The following is a 22,357-nucleotide window of genomic DNA, read 5'->3' as shown; positions in this document are numbered from 1 at the left end:
CCAAAGTGTCAAGGTATCAAATAGGTCTTTGACTTGAAGTTGAAGGGCTTATTAAATGTTTAAAAAGTTCACAATCATTTGAGAGTCACCTAAATTTGTCAATCATTTGAGAGTCAAATTCAAACTAATATTGTCTAGGAAACTTCCTATCAGGATGCATAGTTTCCATTGGAGTTATTTGAGCTATTTTATTCAGTTGGTTTGAGTCATCTTAACTTCAACATCTAAACTCTTTTTATTTAGTGTATAAAGAAGGTAAAAGAAAGAAAGAAAGAAAAAGAATAGTAAAAGTTGAACATGAGGGAGTTCTTCGAGCCATATAACCAAGTGTCTAAAATGTTGAGCATAAGTTGTTAAGTCATAAGTGATTAGACCAAAAGAAGTTTGATATAACCACATAAATGAATATATCTAGTACTTCATTTACAAATCTAGAATTTTCAAACAAAAGGCTCCAAAGAAATTTGTCGTCAATGTTGACACAAAGTAGTAAAATGTCAACCTCAAGAGCTTTAGTAATACCTAACAATGATTTTTGTGAGCTCCAAGTAACTTGTCAAAGAAAAATGACTCCATAAGAGTCGTTACATAATTTTCGTGAACAATTGTTCTAATATCTATTTCACCATCCAAAAAGGTAAGATCAGATATCTTAAGGAGAAGACTACTTAATATTAACTTAAGATCAATTTTTTTTTACATACATTTGAAACATACGTGAAAGGAAGCAAGTGCATGTTAGATGCCAAAACCAATTGCAAGGGCTTGATCTAAAATTTGGAAAATAAGAATGATAACCACTATTTCTTTTATTTTCTTTTGAACGGACATCTAGCGGACATATAGCCTTAAAGCACATCTCATCAACAAAAAAGGTGATACAAAAATTACCAACAATATGGCCATTGCCCAATGTCTATCTAAAATTCTTTCTTCACTGCTTCTTTTATAGATAGTATACATCGTCATAAACCTTTCATATAATGAATTTATCTATCCTTCCAACTTCTGGGAGAGAGAGAAAGATTAAAAAGGAAAATGTTTCTGTTTATTTCTTTTAAGGAGAAAATGTTTTTATTTTGTGGCACTCCAAATGAAGGGTAAGGTAATATGGTAATTTCATTTGTTAGGATCTAGGCCCAGCCCATATTTAACACTCAGGCCCGATTCAGAAAATCCCAAACCCTAAAAAGAAACCCTAAATCGAATGTCGCTATTAAAATGTTCCCGCCCCCCTTTCTTTAATCGTTGTGGATTCACCTAAAACTTTCCTAATCAAACAACCAATTTTAGCTCTTTTTCTCTCACATTTTGTATTTTCATTTCAATTTCTGCAATATCTTTTTTTCTTCTAGTGTTGCTTATGGTATTCGTTGTTTAGATTTGGGGGAAAGCAAATATGAAACTGCTAATGGATTTGGTTTCTGCATAGCCTTTCGAATAACCAGAAGGTGCTAATTATTTTTCCACACCATTTGGTTCAGACAAGGGCTTACATCAATTCATCGGATTATATAATATTATTCCGTCGCCGAATCCGTTTGAGGGAGTCGAACGCTTTTTCCTTTCGTTCCTCTCCTAGATAGATTCGAACATTTCTCTGCCTACCCCCTTATCTTTTGCAGTTTATTCGTCTTTTTTAGCTCTTTTGATAAGGCATCTGATCTGGGTTTTGTTAGCCTTTTCGAATATTGGGTGTTCTTTTTCTCCTTTTTAAGTGAATCTGGGAGTGTTGGATGCAGGTTTTGATGCTGTTGCGAATTTTTAAGGCTAAATAGTGATTAAACAAAGCTTTTTAGATCTGTGAAAATGATATTCTGTAATTGGATTTTGATTTAGGGATTTAATCGTTTTTCGCAATCTGATTGTGAAATATGTGGTTGATTACGTAAAGGGTTTGCATTGTTTGATGTTTAAGACAATGTATTTTGTCAATAATACAAATGGGGAGGTTTGATATTTTGTGAATAGTTCAAATCCCACCATTGATCTTTCACTTTCTGAAGTGGGTCATGACTCATGAATCTCTTTCCCTTTCATTGTACTCCTGGTTTCTTCCCTTAAGTTTTTTCTCTATTGAATTATTTGATCTGATCGATTTCGCATTATTGTTTGCTGTTCCAATCTAGGAAAAGAAATAGAGAGGAATTCTATTTTAGATTTTGCTTGTTCTGTACTATTATTTAGTGGGTCACTCTCTCTCAATTCAATTTCATTATTTTGGCCTGAACTTGGTTCTTCAATGGTTTTGCCTTGTATGTAAGCAACATTAATTAGTGGTAGAATAGGGTAAGTTTGCTTGAACACTGCAGAACAACGCATGAACTAAATGGGCCAAGGAATAATAAAAAATGCATCTTTCTTGTCTGGTAGCTAAGCTTAACTTGGCTGTAATTCGATTTTCTTTCCCAGGGAAAATGCCTTGATGTTCAAGAGAATTTTTGGTCCTGTCATTTGTTCTCTTCTCGCTTCTAAAAAATTGAAATTGCTCTTTTGATTGAGGTGTTTCCCAGACAGCCAGGAATCTAAGAAAAAAAGGCTTAGAAGGGTTTGAAGGTAAATTAAGATTCACACATTTAAACAAGATGGTCAAAGCTATGATAAAAGCAACATCCTTCTTTCCTGGTAGCTAATTTGATTATCTTTCACACGGCAAGCACCCTTATGTTCAAGAGAATCTCTGATCTTGTAATTGTTTATTCTTTTTGGTTCTAAATGATAAAGGGTGGAAATTGCTCATTCTATTGAGGTGCTTCCAGTCGGTCAGGAATCAAAGAAAAAGGGTTTTGAAGGGTTTGAAGGTAAATTAAGATTCAAGGCATTCTTTAATGCTAAAGACTTGCAAGTTTTTTTTAAAATCTCAATACTTTAACATTAAGTATTATTTTTTAATGCTGAAGACTTTTTTGTTGTTTACATTTATTAGAGTAAGACAAAGGTTATAATCTTGAGACCTTGTCAGAGGAGTTATTGTATACGGACTAAAATGGCATTCTAACCATCAAGTATTGAGGCTTCCACAAGTTTTTCTAAAATAATCTCTTTCATTTCAAATATATATTGTGTAAAATATTATACTTCTCCACACTGACCATTATGGATGACACAATAAAATCATACAAACCTTTGAAATTCATAGTTGAACAACACTGGGTATTGGCTTAGACTAGGAATCCGTCCAGTATGAAACCAGGTTGGACTCCTGAACCTATTTTTGTTCTTAAAGCTATAATCTCTATGTACAGAGATGGTAAACTTTGCATAGAAAAATAGAACTGGGCTTTGGCATATCCACCTCAATTCATCCTCTAGTGTTAGAGTTCGTCTTCAAGGCAGCGCGAACTCTTAGCTTCCTTAGATCCCATCATAGTGTCCACCACAGGTTATATGAGCTCTTGTCTGTGGAAGTCCTCTTGCTGCTGAGATAGCTTCATTTAATCTAGTGGCTTGCTGAACTGCTTGCTTTAATTTCTGCAACAAATGCTACGAAAATAAGCTTTACTCCAGCTTATGGGTTACATAACTGAACATTTTCACTTAATAGTTAATTCTCTAGAAAAAGTTGCTTGTTTATTACAATTTGAGGTAATATTACATAATAGTTTTGACCTGACCTTATCATGGGTATAGATCTGGATTCTCAGCTTGTGTTGGTTGCCTCCATGAAACAGAATACAAATAGTGGCAGCTGCAACACCGAAGGAGCAAATGGCTCCAATCCCATTTAAACTCCACTTTAATATGTTTAACCCACCCACGGATCCATCCCAATTCATCTCATCTTTGTTTGCATCAATCTCTTTGTTGCTTTTCTGGCTCATCAAGTTCATTCTAGGGGAGTTTGTAATGTTCTCTTTTGATTCACCCCCATCATCAAACTGATAATGCCCAACATCAATTTGAGGCTTTGTTCCTTTGTTACTGGATCTGGGTGAGTCTATTTTCATGTCGACGAATTCATTTTCCTTCATTTTCTTGAAGAAAACTTGAGTAACAGTATCTTGATCTGCTTCCCCAGCTCCTTTCTGATCCTTTTCACTCATGGCTGATGGCACAACACCGATCACGATGGACTCCTTTTCTTTTTCTTTTTCCTTCAGTGCTAGTGAATCATCATCTGGGATTCTGATAATTGGTGAATCCAATTGAAGATGAACAGGAATCGGCTGTTTAACCAATCTTGAAGGAGACGGTTGGCTGATGTGCTGCTTGGAAGAAGAATCCATTGATGGACAAAGGAAGTAGTTCATATCAAACACAATCTTAGCATCAGAACCTGAACGTCTCTTAGAGGAAACAATCTTCTTTTGATCATCTTTGTAATCATGCAACCCATCGTCTGATAGAATTTCCCATTCATGGAGGTCCATTTTTTTTCCTTTTTCTCCAGAAGAACTATGAATAAATAGAGGATGTATGATTGAATGATGAGAAACGAAAGAAAAGTCACAACAAGGTGAACTTTATATGAAACAAAACTCAAAACTTAGAACTTTTTTTTTTACAGAAGTGCTTTAGCCAAAGCCCTCTAAGGAGTTGTGTCTTGTTGCTCTTGGACAGGGGACTGCCAAAAGCAAAATGATTTGAAGTAGTTTTTTGAGTGCTTATCCTTTTTTAATACTCTCAAACAGTAATGACAAAAGGGGGGCGATGGGGTCAGTAAGGACCCACCAAGAACTCAAATGATAAACCCTCTTGGATTCTTCTAGCTTTCTTCTTTGTGCTGCTTCATTTGTGAATATATTTAGATGGGCAGAAGAAAATTCTTTCAGAAGATGGTTGTTTGGCGAAGAAAAAAGAAATGAAAAACTTGAGAGAGGAAGATGAGAGGAATTTGATGATTTTGTTGACTTGGGTGGGTGAATTTTTTTGGGTGATTCGAACAAGCCACAGCCTCACAGGAATGGAACCAAAAAACTAATTAAAAAGTGTGTCGGTTGCTTGCTGGGATTGTCTAGAAATGATAAGGATAGGATAAGTGTATTCTTTCTTTCTTTCTTTCTTTCATTTTTAGAAGGAAGAGGAAAGTTAAAGGTTATTATGTAATTTGCAGCTGTCCATACCTAAGAATCTTCTCATTGACAATACCTAGAAAGACTAAAAACTTTAAAACGTTTTTCTTTTTTAATTACTTTCAATTAGATGTCCATTTGCTTAATTTCTAATTTTGTCAAACATCTTATATAATTTTAGAAATGTCTATTTATAAATATAGTAAAATAAACAAAAATAATTATAAAATATTATCTGTCATACACTATTATTTAATGTATTACAAGTAGATTTAAATATTTTTAGAAGGATTTTTCAATATAACATATGAATTAAAATATTTATAATAAAATATGGATAACTACGAGTACTATTATTGACAGACAATTAATAAAATTGTGTCACAATTTTGCCATATTTTATGAAAAATTAAAATTGAATAGACAATCTAGATGTTTGGAATTGATTTGTGGATTGTCTAGAGTGGTTTAAGAAAAAAAAAACTACTTTTGTATGGTTAGTGAATCTATTAAAATCATTTCAAAACAATAATTTTACAAAGGAAGAGCACGTTTGACTTAAATGTATGTATTTAATTTTGAGAATAAGCAACTTTGAAAAAATTAAATAGGATTTTAAATATTTTGAAAGTTTATTATAAAGCAGCTTTATTACAAAAAGAAAGAAATAGTTTGAATAAAAATATTTTATGCAGTTAGTTAAAAAAAAAAAAAAAGGTATTGAATTAGTATTCTCTTCTCACCATTGTTTTAATAATTATAATTATAACTAATAGAGGGTTGGCGTAATTTGAATATTGGAAAGTTTCCAATTTTCAACTTTTAATTTTATTAAAATGAAACGTAAGACTTTGGCTTTTTTTGTTTTGCCCTTTTTGTGTTTGTTATTCATTCTCTCTACTTTTTATTTTATCAAAACAAAATCTAATGGAAATCTATTAAAATGTGTTAATTTTATTATAACATTAATCCTCTCACACTATTATTATAGGATAGGTTAAAATACTATTTTAATTTATTTATTTTGAAATTTGTTCAAGTTATTATATTTTTAGTAAAATCTTAAGTTTAGTCCCTCAATCAGGGATAGTTTTTATTGAAGTTGATTAAATATTCATAATGATTTTACATATATATTAAAATTTTATAATGAAAATGCTAATAAAATATAAAAATTAATAAAATAACCTTTTTTTTAAAAAAGCAAACTATTTACACTTCGTTAATAAAAACCACCCCAAGACAAAATTATATAATAATTATTTTTTTATGGATTATAAATATTTTGTTTATTTGGTTATTTTTTGTAATTTCTCTAAAATAAATTATAATAAACTAATAGTAAAGACTAAATTTAATATTTATTAAAAGTGTAAGAACTAAACTTAGACATTTCAAAGTAAATATTAAAATTGAACCAACTCTAAGACTAAAATGATATTTTAACCTTCAACCGATAAAATCTTTATTAGAAAAACAAAAGATTTTATTTAGTTACCTTTTAAAGTTAGTCCGTATAATTTATTATATGATGGACAACTCTCTTTGGTGGGACTCATGAAAAAAAGTAAAGGTTTTTCATTTCATCATTCTTTTGTTCATGTAAATTTTTTGTTTTCCTAATTTCTTTCAAGATCCTTCCATTTCAAGAGCAACATCAATCTTGGTTAACAATGGAGTGCATATTCAAGTGAATAGATAGAAAGCAAAAGGATCGACACACACAAAGCTTTAAGAGGGATTCGACGAAAGCACCTACATTCTCTTTGAAGGCTATCAATTCATTTCTTCTTGAAAGGATTACAAGATGAAGAATACAAATAAGTGTCAAGAAACTCTTCTTTTATAGAGTGATAAAACTACTAAAAATTAGTTAGTAATTAACCATAATTAATTTGTAATTTTTTAATGTCTAATTTTTTAAATTGTTTTTTTAACAGATCCAACAAGCAAAAGAAGTTGAGTTCAAAGATTAACAAATTCTCCCTCTTGAATGAAGAACTTCCTTGATAGTCTTCACTTCATGTATTTATTTTTCAACATACAAATCTACTACTTTGAGTAGATTTAGACCGTGACTGAACTTAGCTTTAGGTAAAGCTTTAGTTAGGAAATCTGCTGCATTATCTTCTGTGCTGACCTTTTATATGCTCACTATTCAATAATATCACAAACAAAAACTATTTTAACATCTATATGTTTTGTCCATTCATGATACTGCTGGTTTTTGTTAAATTGATTGCACTTTGATTGTCACATAGGAGTTCTATGGCATCTTGAACATAACCTAGCTCACTGATCAAACCTTTTAGCCATATAGCCTCCTTTACTACCTCTGAAACTGCTATGAATTCTGCCTTAGTAGTTGATAGAGCTACCACTGATTAAAGATTAGACTTCCAACTAATTAAATTGCCTCTCAAAGAAAAAGAGAAACCAATTAAGGATCTTCTCTTATCACAATCTCCTGCAAAATCTGCATCAACATAGCCTTTTAGAAGTAATTTAGTTCATCATGAGCTGCATATAGAAAGCCTCTGTTTACTGTTCCCACTAGGTATCGAAATACCCACTCAGAGTAGCTGCATAATGATTTCTCCCAAGATTTTTCATGTACCTGTTGACTAGGCTTGAGTTGTAGGCTAAATCAGGTATAGTACAAACTATTAGATACATCAAGTTCCTAGTTGCTAGAGTAAGGAACTTAGACATAGTTTGTCTTTTAGTTGATTCTTTAGGAGAGTCTTTAGCAGATAATTTGAATTGTTAGCCCATAAGAGTAGACACTACCTTAGCATTATCCGTATTGAACTTGGCTAGAACTTTCTTAATTAGTATATTGCTTTTGTGATAGAAGCAATTTCCTTCCGCTTCTTTGCCTTGTGATTTCCATTTCTAGGATCCTTTTAGCTAACCCTAGATCCTTCATTTCAAACTAATTCTTCAATTGTTCTTTTATCTCATTTAGCTTAGTAAAAATTTTACTAGCCAGTCGCATGTCATCAACATATAATAGTAGATAGATTAACCTTCCATTAGTTAACTTCTTATAGTAGACATAAGGATCATATAGACTTCTTATATAGCCTATTTTGTTGATAAAATCATCAAACCTTTTATACCAACACCTTGGTGATTGCTTCAATCCATATAAGGATTTCTTAGTTTTTAAATTAGATCTGTTTTTCCATTAGCTTCAGAGTCTTTAGGTTGTTCCATATATAAATCTTCTTCTAGGCTTCCATGTAGAAAAGTTGTAATGACATCCATCTGTTCTAACTCAAGGTCTTCACAAGCAACAATAGCTAGGAGAACTCTGATTGAGGTGTGCTTTACTAGTGGAGAAAAAATTTATGTATAGTTAACTCCCTCTTTTTGTTTAAAGCCTTTGGCAACTAGTCTCGCTTTGAATTCACCTTCTCATTCTTTTCACATGAGAATTTCTTCTTGTAGACCCATTTGCAGGGGATAACTCCTTTGTTAAGATGTCTAATAGTCAACTCCCATGTTTCATTCTTATGTAGAGTATTAATCTCACCTTTCATTATTGCAAGTCATTCATCCTTTTCATTACCATTTAATGCTTCTTCAAAGCTGCTAGATTCTTTATTATCATCTTCTAGAGAGTAATTAAAAATGCAATCAGCCCTTGCATATCTTGATGGTTGTCTGGTTCTTCTTTCTATATCTCTTGTCAAAAGATAATCTTCTAGGTTTTCAACTTGTCTATCTGTTATGTTTTCTGAGGTGCTGGGAGCATCAGATGATTGTGGTTGATCATCAATATTTATAGAATCTTTATGACATAGATAAATTTTAACATAGGAACTAGGAGTATGATTCTGCACTTCTGTGTTGCCTGCTAGTTTCATAGTTCATGTAGAACTCATTTTCTTTGAAAACTACTTCTTTACTAATCAAGCTTCCGTTTGAAGTAAAATCTCAGCACTTATACCCTTTCACTCCTTCAGGATACCCTATGAACATACATTTTAAGGCTCTAGGCTCCACCTTACTTTGCTTAGTATGTACATAAGCAATGCATCCGAAGGTCTTCAAATTTGATACATCAGAAGATGAACCTCTCCACATTTCTTCAGAGGTCTTCAGGTTAATAGGATTACTAGGACTTTTATTAATGGTGTAGGTTGTTGTGGCTAAAGCTTCTGCTCAAAAGACTTCAGAAAGTTTGGCTTCTAATAGCATACATCTAACAGTTTCCATTAGTGTTCTATTCATTCTTTTTGCAACTTCCTTCTATTGTGGAGTATACGCCATTGTCCTGTGTCTAGTAATTCCACACTCATCACAAAGAGAGTTAAAATTGTTGCCTAGAAATTCTAGGCCATTATCAGTTCTAAAATATTTCAACTTCTTTTCAGTTTGAGTTTCAACTCTAGTCCTCCAAATTTTAAAACATTCAAAGGTTTGATCTTTAGATTTAAGCAAATATTTCACCTTCCTTTCAGTTTTGTTTATTTTGTTATTTTTTACAATTTCTTTAAAATAAATTATAATAAACTAATAGTAAAGACTAAATTTAATATTTATTAAAAGTCTAAGAACTAAACTTAGACATTTGAAAGTACATACTAAAATTGAACCAACTCTAAGACTAAAATGATATTTTAACCTTCAATTATTAGAAAAACAAAAGATTTTATTTATTTATCTTTTAAAGTTACTCTTATATGATGGATAGTTGGCCGCTCTTTTCTCTCTTTGGTGAGACTCACGGAAAAGTAAAGGTAAAGTTTATTTTTTCTCGTTTCTTCATTCTTTTGTTCCTGCAGAATTATTAATTTTTGTTTTCCTAATTTCTTTCAAGCTCATTCTATTTCAACGGCAACATCAATTTTCAACAATGCATTGAAGGATATTCGAGAGAATAAAAAGAAAGCAAAAGAATCAATGCACACAGAAGTTTTAAGACTTTGGAGCCAAAAAGACGTCCAACTATCCACTAGGCTAGGATTAGGAGCTATAGTGGTTTAGCAAAAGCACCTACATCCCCTTTGAAGGCTATTCATTCATTTCTTCTTGAAAGGATTACAAGATGAAGAATGCAAATAAGTGCAAAAAAAAAAAAAAACTCTTCTTTTATAGAGTGATAATACTAAAAATTAATTAGTAATTAATCATAACTAATTTCTAGTTTTTAATTTCTAACTTCTTAAATTTGTTTCTGAACGGATCCAACAAGCAAAGAAAGTTGAGTTCAAAGATTAACGTCAACATAATTCTTCACTTTATTCGCTTGCTTTTTTTTGGTATTGTCCATAGTTTGCCATTTCTCTAATTTTCATATTTGAAACTGAGGTGTCCTATCTTTTAGTTTCTAGTTTTAAATTTTAATACAATGCATCGTACGATTAAGATTCAAATAGTGGATTCGACATCTTAAGCCTTATAACATTTTTTTTACATCTTTTAAGATATGGCAATATCATTTTTATTTGTCTTGAACTACTTCTAAAAATAAAGATACCCATAAACTAGCATAGATGTTGAATGAAATTAAATTTTGAATCAATCACAAATTGTCACATCTTTTACCAAATTAATAATGAAATTACAAATAATTAAGTTCATGACTAATTAAAAGTTGACATGTGTCTCAAATTGAAATTGAAGACTTAAATTTGCAAATTTTGATGATGTCATATGCTTTCGTATTCATCGTTGTATCTAATTAATTATTTAGATTCAATTGAATATTAAGATTTTGGTTGAAGTCTAATTTAGTGAAAATACACTTAATTTACTACTAATTCTTAATAAGATACAAATCCAATATGGTTGGCTTAAAGAGTTAAGTTCATGGACCAACCAAACTCAAACTCATCAAGCCACCTAGAACTCTATCAATAGAGGAGTTTGAGAGGTCAATTTTTTTTTACTAAGGCTGCTCACTAAGAAAATTGTTATTAAACAGTTTAGTTGTTTCATTTTTCAATTTAGTTGTTATATAGTTTTTTTGTTTCTCTCGTCTACTGTACATTTCCCTTTATAAAAGGAAATGCATTGTATCTAAATAATTCAATTCAAAAAAATATATTCAAACCTTCCTTCTCTAGATCCTCTCTTCCCGTAAGCTACTCTTTGTTTAAAAGACAAAAGTTCATTGAAGATACAAGCTTTCTAAGACTTTGACTTCAAGAACATAACATGCTATGCTTCCTCAAATCAAGCATACACATATAAACCAAGAGAGAATTAAGGAATCAGTACTAGAGATTGAACTGCATTGCATCAACATCAACACAAATTCAACTCCACGAAACACGTTTCTCCAAAAACTTCGTGTAAACAACGAGTTTCTTCATGATGTTCTTTTACTGGCATATTTCTTAAAAGAATTTTTAGAAGTTCATCCAACACAAAACTACTTTAAAGCAAGCAAGCTTGTGGGCTCGATATATGAAGAAGAAACCAAAAGTGAAAATTAATTTTAATTGAGAAGAAAATAACATTAGATTGACTTGAACACCTAATATTAACTTGCTTTTTAGGAAGAAAGAATAATATTATTGTATTTCTTTCTTTTTTCTCCTACTCTAAAACAACCATAAAGTATTGTTATATAGAAGAAAGAAAATCAAACAAATAAAGAAAAAAATATATTACATCTAAATAATAAATATATACAAAATACACTAAATATTTTAGAGAATATAAGAAAATTCAACACTTTCAAATCTTAAGAATATAGTTTTGATATGATATTCCTTAAACTATGTACCTTTCTTGATCTTGATCTTGACTGTTACAATTAAAATAAATCCAAAATTGTTTGAAATCCAAATCTCAGCTTGGAAAGTATAATTTTCTTTTCTTTTTCGGTTTATTTTGTACCTAATTTGAAATTTTTCATGATTGATTTTTTAAAGGTAATTTTTTTAAATGATGAAAATGCTCAAAATAGTCGATGATAAGTTTAGCACAACTATGTACCTTAAAACCGAACAAGAAGTCTATGATTTAAATCTTCACTCTCAAGTTGTATTACAATACTTTCTCTAACAAAAAAAATAATTGCACAAAAGTCACCATCTTTTAACATATGTGTACTATACTTAATTACTCAAAATTCTTTGTGATTCATGGATTGGATATGAAAAACAATCTATTTATGTTTGGTAACCAATTTGTATTTTATCTATTTGTTTTTTAAATTTAAACTTATTTCATCCGGTAGTTGAAATATTAGTTAAATTTCAAAAACAAAAACATATTTATTAAAAAAAAAAAAAAAAAAAAAAGCTATGAGTAGGTTTTGAAAACATATAGATAAAGAGTAAATTAATGAAGAAGAAATTTAGAGGTAAAAAAAAGTATTTATGGTTTGAATTCTTATACACTAAAACCAAAAATCAAATAATTGGTAAAGATTTAAAATGCATTTAATTACAAAAAAAAAAAAATTAGTTAATTCCAAAGTCAAATTTGAGTAGAGAAAATTTAAAGATAAAGTTGGGCAGTAATTAATGATATTTCTCCTAAGAAATAATAGTGATGGTCTAAAGTACATTTATTTCCACTCTTTAAAACAAATAACCAAAACTATCTGCAAAAATTAAATCTCTCTTTCCTTTGTCTTTTTCTTTCTCTTCTCTTTCCTTTCTAGAACCAAATAAATAAGAACGTTATCAAACGAGCTCGTAATAGTTATGAAATTTTGTGGCAATGATGTGAACATGTCCCAAACTCTCAACAATACAAACACTATTTGAATAAGCAAACTCTCCAAAAGTTTTGGCATCTGGCCATTTATAGAGCACAAATATCTTCAATCACTTTCAAATCACATAAAACCACTTTTTTTTCTTCCTTAGAAGCAATCTTTGAAAATGGTTTACACAAAACCAAACTCATTCTCAATATGGTCCCTAATTCAATGCCCCCACAGCCCTTCCCCTCTTCTTATCTTTTCTTCAAATTCTTTTTTGAATTCCAACCATTACATCCCATCAAAGATTTATTAGCCCAATTCCCAAATACAACTCAATCTTGTTCTAATTTCTAAACATGGAATAAGGCAGGATTGATAGTGAATTAGGTAAGAACAAACTTGGAATGAAAACAAAGTTGTATTTAATGTTTATTTAGAAATTAGATTCTTAGTCGTTTAAAATGATGAATTTGATCCCTGAATTTTAAAATGGTACATTTTTTTATCTCATGAGTCATGTTTTATAAGAGGCTCCTTGGTTTCTCAAATTTTTAAAATGTATCTTTTTAGTTTTCGAACTTTTAAAAGTAGGTTTTAAAAGTTTTATTCTTGTTTTATTTTATAAAATAACTATATCATATTTAAGATTAGAAAAAACTGGTTTAAAATTTCAATTATTTTAAATAAAAGTATAAATTTATTTGATAAACTTCTTTAACCCTACTTTTAAGGATTGAAAATTTGAAAACCAAATGAGTCTCTTTTTATAAATACACAAACTAAAATGATACATTTTTAAATGTAAAGGAATAAATCCACATATGTTCAAAACTTGGAGATTAGAAAAATAATTTCTAGTGTAAAGAAACAAACCCACGTATATTCAAAACTTGGAGATTAGAAAAATAATTTCTTTTTATTTTATATTATCGAATACTAACTCTACATCTTAATTCAAAATTTAGAAACAACAAAAACATAGAAATCATGTTTTCAAAATCACAAAATCCAAAACATCCAAAACAGTAATTAATCTAAAAACACAAAAGAGTTCTAACCACCGATATCGAATATCGTACAATGATATCGTTAGGTTCCAACTATCATGAAAGGACCCATCATTAGGACAGCCAGGTTGAATTTACACATGTTCTGATTGTGGGTAAAATGTGTAATATTATTAATTATACAAATATAAGAGAAACAATTTATACATGCCTTCAGAAGAGGAATCAAAAAAGCCTAACTACTACTCTCTATTACTTCTAATTGCAAGAAAAATACTTGTGTTTCATCAGAAAGAAGGAGATGGTTCTATCATCAAAAGTTGCGATTTTCATTTTTACAAGGTTTGAGTGAACCTAAGTCGATCTCGAAGACGAGGATTCACCCAACGAGACAGAAGCCAAAGACGATGCCCAAACACGTGCATTCCTTGCTCCCTTGTGGATGTTCTTCGTCTTGTATAGCCTTAGCTTGGCCCATGCCCTTCTGATATCGAGCATTTGAAGAATGCGACCCATTAGTTGTCGTGTTTCGCCAAATATTTCCAAGTTTAGGTGAGGAACACAAGATCTACAAAGATTGTTTAGCTGATGCAGGACATGTGGTAATTTGAACATTGCTACACGAAGACAGACGAATACAAAGGAGAAAGCCAACAGTGGATCACTCTTCAATATGTTGTTTGGTGAGGAAGGCTTTGCCAGTTGGATAACGGGCCTTCCAACACTCTCGATAGTAACTAACTCAGCGTTGTTATAGTACGGGATTGGTTTTAATCCTGATATAACCAAACAAAACTCATTTGAGCAAGACCACCCACACACACACACACACACACACCACATGTGAAAAAACAAGAGAACCTTACCTGTTATTCGGTTATAGAAGCGAACAAGTGAAAGTATATTTTTTCGACCGCGATACCGAACACGTGATGTCCCATTGACCAGCAATATAGATGGGAAGCTGTGGACTCCATATTTCGAGAGTACACTAAAATATGCAAGGATAAATGTATAAGTAAAGAGATTATAAACCAGCATATCTATTCTAGCTTCAATGCCAAAAGAAAACACCCATATGTATATGTAGATCACTTCAATTTCTCATCTCATTAGTTGGTAATTTTTACTAGATAAAACATAGAGAACATAGAAAGGTTCATGATGCACAAACTTGGAATAATTATTTAGAACTTTCCCAGGAAACAATCTGAAAATGCAATCGTTACAGAAAAACAGAACACAAGACAAGAATTTACAGTAAGCAAGAACATCAAGAACTACTTACTTTGGTAGTGTAGAAGATTGTTCAACCACCAAGTGTTCCATTTGAGGAAACAAGAAACTGAGAGTTTCAAATGTGTGGCGCAAATGGAGAGAAAATGGACACCATGAAGCATAAAAGAACACAGAGGTGTAGCCGATCTTCTTATAAGAAGTCAAAGTCCCATCAATGTAATCCCCATCCACCTAAATATGAGAAAAAGAAGAAGCAACTTAATTAATGTTGTAGCCTTAAAGGGGGCGTTTTTAATGGAAACAAACATTTTTTATTGATAATGAAAAGAGACTGTTGCTCAAAATACAAAGAGACATAGATCATAGAATTCAAAACGAACATAACAAAAGATCAACATGATCAATTTTCCATAACAAAGATGCCACTTACACTGTACTCCAGCTAAACTAAATTTCACCTTTCTACATAGAAACAGATAGTTATGCAAAGATAATTGTTTTCTATGAGTTGCTCTCTGAAAATTCGGAGGTAGAAAGGTCCATCCGATACCTCTGATGTGTTTCTTGTCTAAAGTTTGATATACCATCTTTGATAAGTAGAAAAATTACAAGGGAAATGCATCAGCTTCTGAAGAAACAACTGCAGTTATTTTTAAGAATAAGTTGATCACATAGACGGATACATAGACGTGCAAAATAGAAATCATATGGCACTCAGCACTACCTCCCACCTAAATAGATCTAACCAAATGCTACCAGAAATAATTTCAAAAGGGGTGAAACTACAGGAAGGGTAGAATGATTTTTTGAGTTCAACAGCACTTGGAAGTGGGTGATTCTAACCTCTAACTAAGAATAGGGAGATATGCTTCAACTATATGCTGGAGTGATTTGAGTTATCTGTTAGAACTAATCGATGAAGTAACTCCCATCATAATTCAGAATGTAGATATGTATGTATTTATTGTTAGACCAAGCTTTCTTTGAGAACAATGAAAAAGTCATTATTCAATCATTATTTCAATGATGATTACTCGAAGTTATAAAACTTGGATTGACAAGGATGACAATGATGCCTCCATTAGTATTCCACTACAACATGGTAAACAAAATGATGGGAAGGATACATTGTGTAGATCTAGATATAGAGATGAATTGGAAATCATCTCCTAGTAATGGTTTGGAAATTAATTCCTTTAAATACCGTGTTTGTCATAAATTGCAGGAGAGATTTTTGCATTTCCAGTATCTCCTCCTACTTTATCTTCTTAATTTTTTTTCCCACAAAAGGGAGAATTTTTTGTTCTATCAGAAGCTATTTAGCTCCTAAAATGGAAAAGGCTTTGATTTGTACACATATAGGATTCACCAAATTAAAGAATTAATTTGAGGTGAGTTTGAATATCCTTCAAAAACTGAACACTAATGTGATAAGGCCAAAAATGTCTGAATTTATTGATATTTCCTTAATCGATGTATCCTTTGTATGTGCACGGGAAGTCCCAAATTTGACAATGCTTCACTTTAAATATGCAAACTCTAACTCAATGGAGAATCTAACAAATTTAGAATCTCTTGGAACCTTTCATTGTTGGTACAAGAATTCATTGGGGGGGGCAGTTAGGCCAGGGGAATAATAATGGAAGGAAAGAAACAGCAGAGTTTTCAAATGAAGATGATCGATGTTTCATTATAATGAGTGCCTATGAAGATGATTGATGTTTTCCCTTTTTGGAACTATTTAACTCTGCAGCTTCATATGCATTGCAAAGCATGCCTTTTTTAGGAGAGAAATTTCATTGATGGAATGAAATAAAAGAGAAAGGGCCTCAAAAACCTAATGGTGGGTCTAATGAAAGTTTCCTAATTAACAATTAAAGTAGAGAGGTTATAATCAATAAAAGAGATTCACATTTACAACAATAATTCATAAAATAATCAAGAAAGAAGTACCCCCAAAATATGTCCATTCCTTTCTCCCCAAGGAAAAACAATAACAATGACTCCACAACTCAGTCTGAATCATGCCAAAAAGAGATAGATCTTCTACTATGCACTCATGAGCAGGACGAACAACGAGGCCCAATGTAGAACAAACACATCACAAAGGGGATATGCTAGAACCACTCCTAATCTGATGAGGCCAGACACAAACAAGCTGCGATTGAGAATACTTGGCAGCAATCAATTGGCACCGTAACACATTACCTTCCGTTGAAGATCTCCAAATCCACTTTGCCAATAGACTCAAATTACGGTGCTGGAAATTGCTAATACCAATGCACCTAAAAGTTTAAGAAGTCAAGTTGTCTTCCAATTAGCATTATAAATCCCTCCATTGCCTCTAAAACCTTCCAAAAAGAAATCACAAACAAGCTTTTCCAATGTCCTGGAAACTTTTATTGGATGTTTATACAAAGTTAAAAGTAAGTTGGCATGCTGGACAAGGTAGCTTGAAGAAGAGTGTGCCAACCTCCTTTCGAAATGAAAGCATATTTCCAGGTATGAAGTTTATGCTGAATTTTCTAAATAATAGATGGCAAAAAACCAGTGGTTTTTGGATGTAGCCCTAAAGGTGGGCCAAGTACCCCTTAGACGACCAAACTTCAATATCATTATCAAAATGCTCAAATCATCATCAGCAATGTGAATCCCCAACAGCTAACTCTTAGAAAGGTTACTAAAAGTAAATTAAAAAATTTAACAACTTCAAAAAGATTCTCCAAGGCTTTTATGCCAATAGTGGAGAACAAGAGCATATCATCGAAAAAAGAGAAAGTGAGTCAAACAAAACTGAGATTTTTTTATAGAATGAGTTGCAATTTTACCCAAATTAGCGCTGTGTTTAAAACTTAAAAACCTGCTTAAACAAGTCCAGACCAAAATGAAGATAAAAGAAGAGAGAGGATCACCTAGACACATACCTTGAATCGGAAAGATTTTACCTCTAAGACAACCATTAACAATAATCAAATAGTTGACACTGAGATGCAACCACAAATCCATCTCCTCCAAGTGATACCAAAACCTTTGGCATGAAGGGTAACATCCAAAAAATCTCAATCAATTTTCTCAAAGGCCTTTTCTAGGTCTAATTTAAGAACACGCCTTTCTTGTGAGAGGTGGTGTCCATAATTTGTCTATTAGACACAAAGGGCAATTGGCTCTCAACTACAGTGGAAGGCAATACCAATTTCAATTGGTTCGATGTAACACAACTAACAATCTTGTATGCATAGGGCAGAGACTAATTGGCCAGCAGTCAACAACGTATTCAAAAGCCAAACTCCTTGGAACAAAACAAATATAAGTTTCATTGAGAGCCAAATTAATTACAGATATCATAAATCATAGCCATGAAATCATGTTTAATGGTATTCAACCGGTATTTGAAAATTTCAGAGGTAAAAGCATCAAGCCCAGGAGACAGTAATTATACCCAATGATTTCATTTCACTATTTGGAAAACTTTGTAAATATAACTTCCAGTCCAGTAGATAGATCCACAATGATAGGACACCAATCATTATTAGTAGGAAGGAATTGAGAATCATCATCTTTAGTAAATAATTTCAGAAAGAAATCAATGAATTCAGCCTCAATAGCTTCTCCAACTGTGAATAAACTAACTCCATTCACTAACACCATCCCAAAACTCACTAATCAAATACTTTCTTCTGTGAGCAGCTAAAACACAATGAAATCCCCTATTATTTTGATCACACTCTCTGAACCAATTCAACTAACGATACTGTTACCAACAAATTTGACTTAAGCAGTCAAATTTTTCAATCTCTCCTAGCAAAAGATGTCGAGTCTCCTATTGATTAGGTGAAAAAGATAGTTTTTTTTCTTGTTCGACTAATTCAATAGTGAAATAAGTTAGGCAAGTGGGATGCAGCCAGAGGTTGGAACATATCACATTGAGATCCCCTTGATCACCCCCTATACCAGCCACTCGGAGCTCTCACTAGAAATCATCACAAAAATCACTTTGTATGGCCCATTGACTGTTGTTAGCCAAAAATAGAAACCACCAGATATAAAGGCATGAATAGAGATTTGATAAGTTCCTTTTGATAACGTCAAGCTCACTCCATAGAATAAGAATGCCCCAGAAGTTCCAAAGGAATCAAGAGAAGTCCGTGAAATATTTGAAGGCCTCAATATAGATTTGACAAGATAGGTGTCAATGACTGATAATTTTGTTTCTGCAGAAGAACGATGCCCAGATGTTGTTGTTGAAGAGTTCGTTTAATCAAAGAAGAACATACCTCGTACATTCCAAGAAATAAATTTCATTGACTCTAATATGATTGCTCAGTCATAAAAAACAATAGTAAGAAGATTATGCAACTCCCTTTTCACTTTGGATTTCTTCTCATCAATAGTACAAACTCTCTTTTGTGGTGGTTCTAGTAACAGGGTATAACCATGATACAAAGACCATGTTCATCGAGAAGGGGAGTTAAGCGTTGAAGGTATGTTGTTAAGGAAAAAGGAGATGGAAAATTAGTTGGTGAGATGGTTGAGGTGAGATAGTAATTTCAAACGAGAATAGTTGGGGTGGAAGAGATATATTTGGTAGAGGGGTCAGAGTCTCTTGTGGGAAAAATGAGGAAGAAGGATGGCTAAGGCTTGGAGTGAAAATTCGGTCGCTTGGTCAATATGAGGGAACTGGGACCTGCAAGGAGAGTACACGAGGGTTGTATAAAAGGGGAAAGGCTCATTAGTGAAGGCAACTTTTTGGCAAAACAGGAAGATTTTAGAGGTAGACTATTCCCAGGGTCTTCTCTAGAAATTTCTGAAAGTGTAAGAGAAGAAAAAGAAGGATCCACAAAAACAGGGAGTTTGAAAGCAGTGGATTAATAATTTATTTTGTTAGAACCAAGGTTGTAAGATGTCTCTGTCCCACTTTGGTTAGAATGGGATGACCAATGTGGTACTTAAGTGGCTTAGCTCTTCCACCCAAATAGCCGGTTTTGGAGTGTGATTCTCCCAAGTGCTTAAGTACCTAACAATGGCATCCAAGCCGATTGTCGACATCTCATAGTGGAATCGACAGAGGGTTCTGACCAGGTGTGGCCATGGAGTTTTGCCACTTCCAAGGGCATGACAGTTAGGTTGATCTGTCTATCTTAATGGCCAAAGCTCAGAATGTACCTCCGCACTTGTTTCTAGTAAATTGGAAGATTTCTTCCATTCAAGAGTAAGGGTAGAGATCGAGTTTCAACTCAACCCCCAAAGGAAGATACCCTTTCTTTGAATAGAAACATTTCCAAAAGAAAATATCTTATTGTCACAATAGAAAGGTTCTGTTGTTAGGTTGTAGAACAATTGATACTTTCCAATCATCGTGGAATCGGTTTGGTTACAAGGGTTGGTGGCAAGTGTCTAATCATAAACTTGAGTTATTGCTTTGTTGTCCTGGAAAGGGTTTGATGAGATTGGTGAGGATCGATTCTTGAATGATTGGCCATGAAACACATTGTTAGCATCATCAGACAACATGGAGATTGTTCCAATCTACCATAAATGAAGAGATATTATCCGGAAGGACTGTTTGTCATTGGTTTCCAAATGATTCTTCGGTTCAGGGGTGTCTTTGCAATAAACAGGAAGGAAGTGGACTTTGTTGGCTGCAAAACTTATGTTCAAGCCCCCCCATTTAGCTAAATACCTTTGTTCTCTGATGGGATAATTAGGCATTGGTGACTACCAGAGTGAAGGAGTTAATTGACTTCCACATAAAAACAACATTTGTTACTCTATTTTTCAGGCCAAAACACATAATTTCATTTTGAAATTCTTTGAAAATCTAGAAGGCACAAGGTTCTTTGACAAGGGTATGGAAGGAGGATACAAGGGTTAGAGGAAAAATACGCAGGTGGAAGAGTGGAGCACCAGGAGACAATGTTTATGAAAATGATACAATTCAACCTAGTTTTATCAATGGAGTTAATTAAACACTACATATATATATATTCTCTTGGATTTAAATAATATCAAATCAGTGAGAACAACCTTCATAGTATTATATTTTGAGTTTTTTGTCTATAAGGAAGGCCAATGACCAAATCAACCCAACTCTAAATACATAATTTGAAATTGATACTTAAACCATTCAAATTCAATTAGGTTGTCGTATTGAAATCAAAATCCATCCTAACTCGACCCAACATTGAGTGTAATGTTTGAATGAAAAACTCCAAGTCATTTCTGTTGACTTTCTCGTCTACACAAAAATTGGATTAAAAATGAATTAATCATCCCAGCTCAACATGATTCAAGATTAATCTCTCCCACCCGATTTTCAGCTAAAATTTATAATTTTTCAATAGTAAAAGAGAAAATCACAAATAAGCATAAATTTCTTTACCTACCCTCACCTGAATGTTCATCATGTACAAAACAATCAAGAGCTCAACACAGCTAAAACCATTAACATTTCTTCTAACAATCCAATTCTAAAGGAATAATTGAACGCCCTACAAAACATACTTCAATAGGGAAAACAAAAGAGCAAACCTCCAAGATTTTCAAAACTAAAAGTAGAGAACAACAAGGGAATCCCAGGAAAAAAAAGCTTCACAGACATCAACAGCCTCCCAAAAGGTTAGATTCAGACAAGAAAACAAAAACACCACAGAGAAAAGTGATAACAGCACCTAAGCAAAAGGAAAATCAACACAAAATTAAGAAGATGACAAAGAAAATCATACCTGCAAAGGCGAGCTGGGAACAGCAGAGAAAGGGCATTGAGATCGAACACCATAGAGAAAGAAATCAGATTCTTTAGGGCAAATTGAAGATCTAGAAAGAGATGATGAAGACACAAACCCAAAAGGGCAAAGGGCAAGAAAATAGACAAAAAGAGCAAAGGCAGCCATGTTGGAAGAAGAGATTAAACCACAACGATGAAGAGGAAGAAGAAACAAGGGTATTACAGAAAAATCGAAAAGCAAAACCAGGGATAAACCAGAAATGAAAAATCAAACAAAAAAAAAAAAAAAAGTGATAGAACAGATAAACACCCACAAAAAAGTGGGGTTAAGGATTTGTTTTGTTTCCTCAAGTTTCTAAAAAAAGGGGTGTGCTTCGATCTTCTTTATCTGGATCATACGGTGGCCGTTGGGAGGTGGCGGCGGCGGCGGCAGCGGTGGAGGGTTTTTGTTGAAAATCCAACCGATAGAACTGATTCGATCTCCTTTTTTGTGGATTATTTTGGGTTTTCGGTTCTTTAAAAGTTCCAAATAAAGGTACGATTTTTAAAGCTCCAAAAAAAGTCAAATGAAATTACCCATTACAGTATTTCCCTTAAACATCCATCCAGCTGAGACTTTGCTGATTGATCTTAAAATATCCAAAACAACAATGAACCAAAATGGAGTTTATACTTTGTAATATTTTCTCTTCTCTCCTTCCTA

General features: G+C 32.6%; 2 protein-coding genes and 1 non-coding gene across 3 annotated transcripts; 1 reads left to right on the top strand and 2 right to left on the bottom strand.

Moving 5' to 3' along the window:
• Positions 1–1,428: 1,428 nt before the first annotated feature.
• On the top strand, positions 1,429–1,598 carry LOC116403589. The gene has a single exon (XR_004216394.1). It is a non-coding gene; the product is annotated as a small nucleolar RNA snoR138 (small nucleolar RNA).
• A 1,426-nt stretch (positions 1,599–3,024) lies between these two features.
• LOC101222422 (hypothetical protein) lies at positions 3,025–4,911 on the bottom strand. The gene is made up of 2 exons (XM_004147489.3): positions 3,615–4,911; positions 3,025–3,471 (listed from the first exon to the last, which is right to left on the bottom strand). Exons 1-2 carry the CDS (start codon positions 4,368–4,370, stop codon positions 3,355–3,357), a joined length of 873 nt encoding a protein of 290 aa, XP_004147537.1. The 5' UTR covers positions 4,371–4,911; the 3' UTR covers positions 3,025–3,354.
• Positions 4,912–13,805: 8,894 nt separating this feature from the next.
• LOC101222660 (5'-adenylylsulfate reductase-like 5) lies at positions 13,806–22,357 on the bottom strand. The gene is made up of 4 exons (XM_004147490.3): positions 21,653–22,357; positions 14,980–15,161; positions 14,558–14,682; positions 13,806–14,467 (listed from the first exon to the last, which is right to left on the bottom strand). Exons 1-4 carry the CDS (start codon positions 21,818–21,820, stop codon positions 14,046–14,048), a joined length of 897 nt encoding a protein of 298 aa, XP_004147538.1. The 5' UTR covers positions 21,821–22,357; the 3' UTR covers positions 13,806–14,045.

The sequence above is a fragment of the Cucumis sativus genome, chromosome 4, assembly GCF_000004075.3.
Source record: "Cucumis sativus cultivar 9930 chromosome 4, Cucumber_9930_V3, whole genome shotgun sequence".
Lineage (NCBI taxonomy): Eukaryota > Viridiplantae > Streptophyta > Magnoliopsida > Cucurbitales > Cucurbitaceae > Cucumis > Cucumis sativus.
Note: the sequence above shows the minus strand (reverse complement) of the source record. Positions and strands in the feature narration are given on the sequence as shown.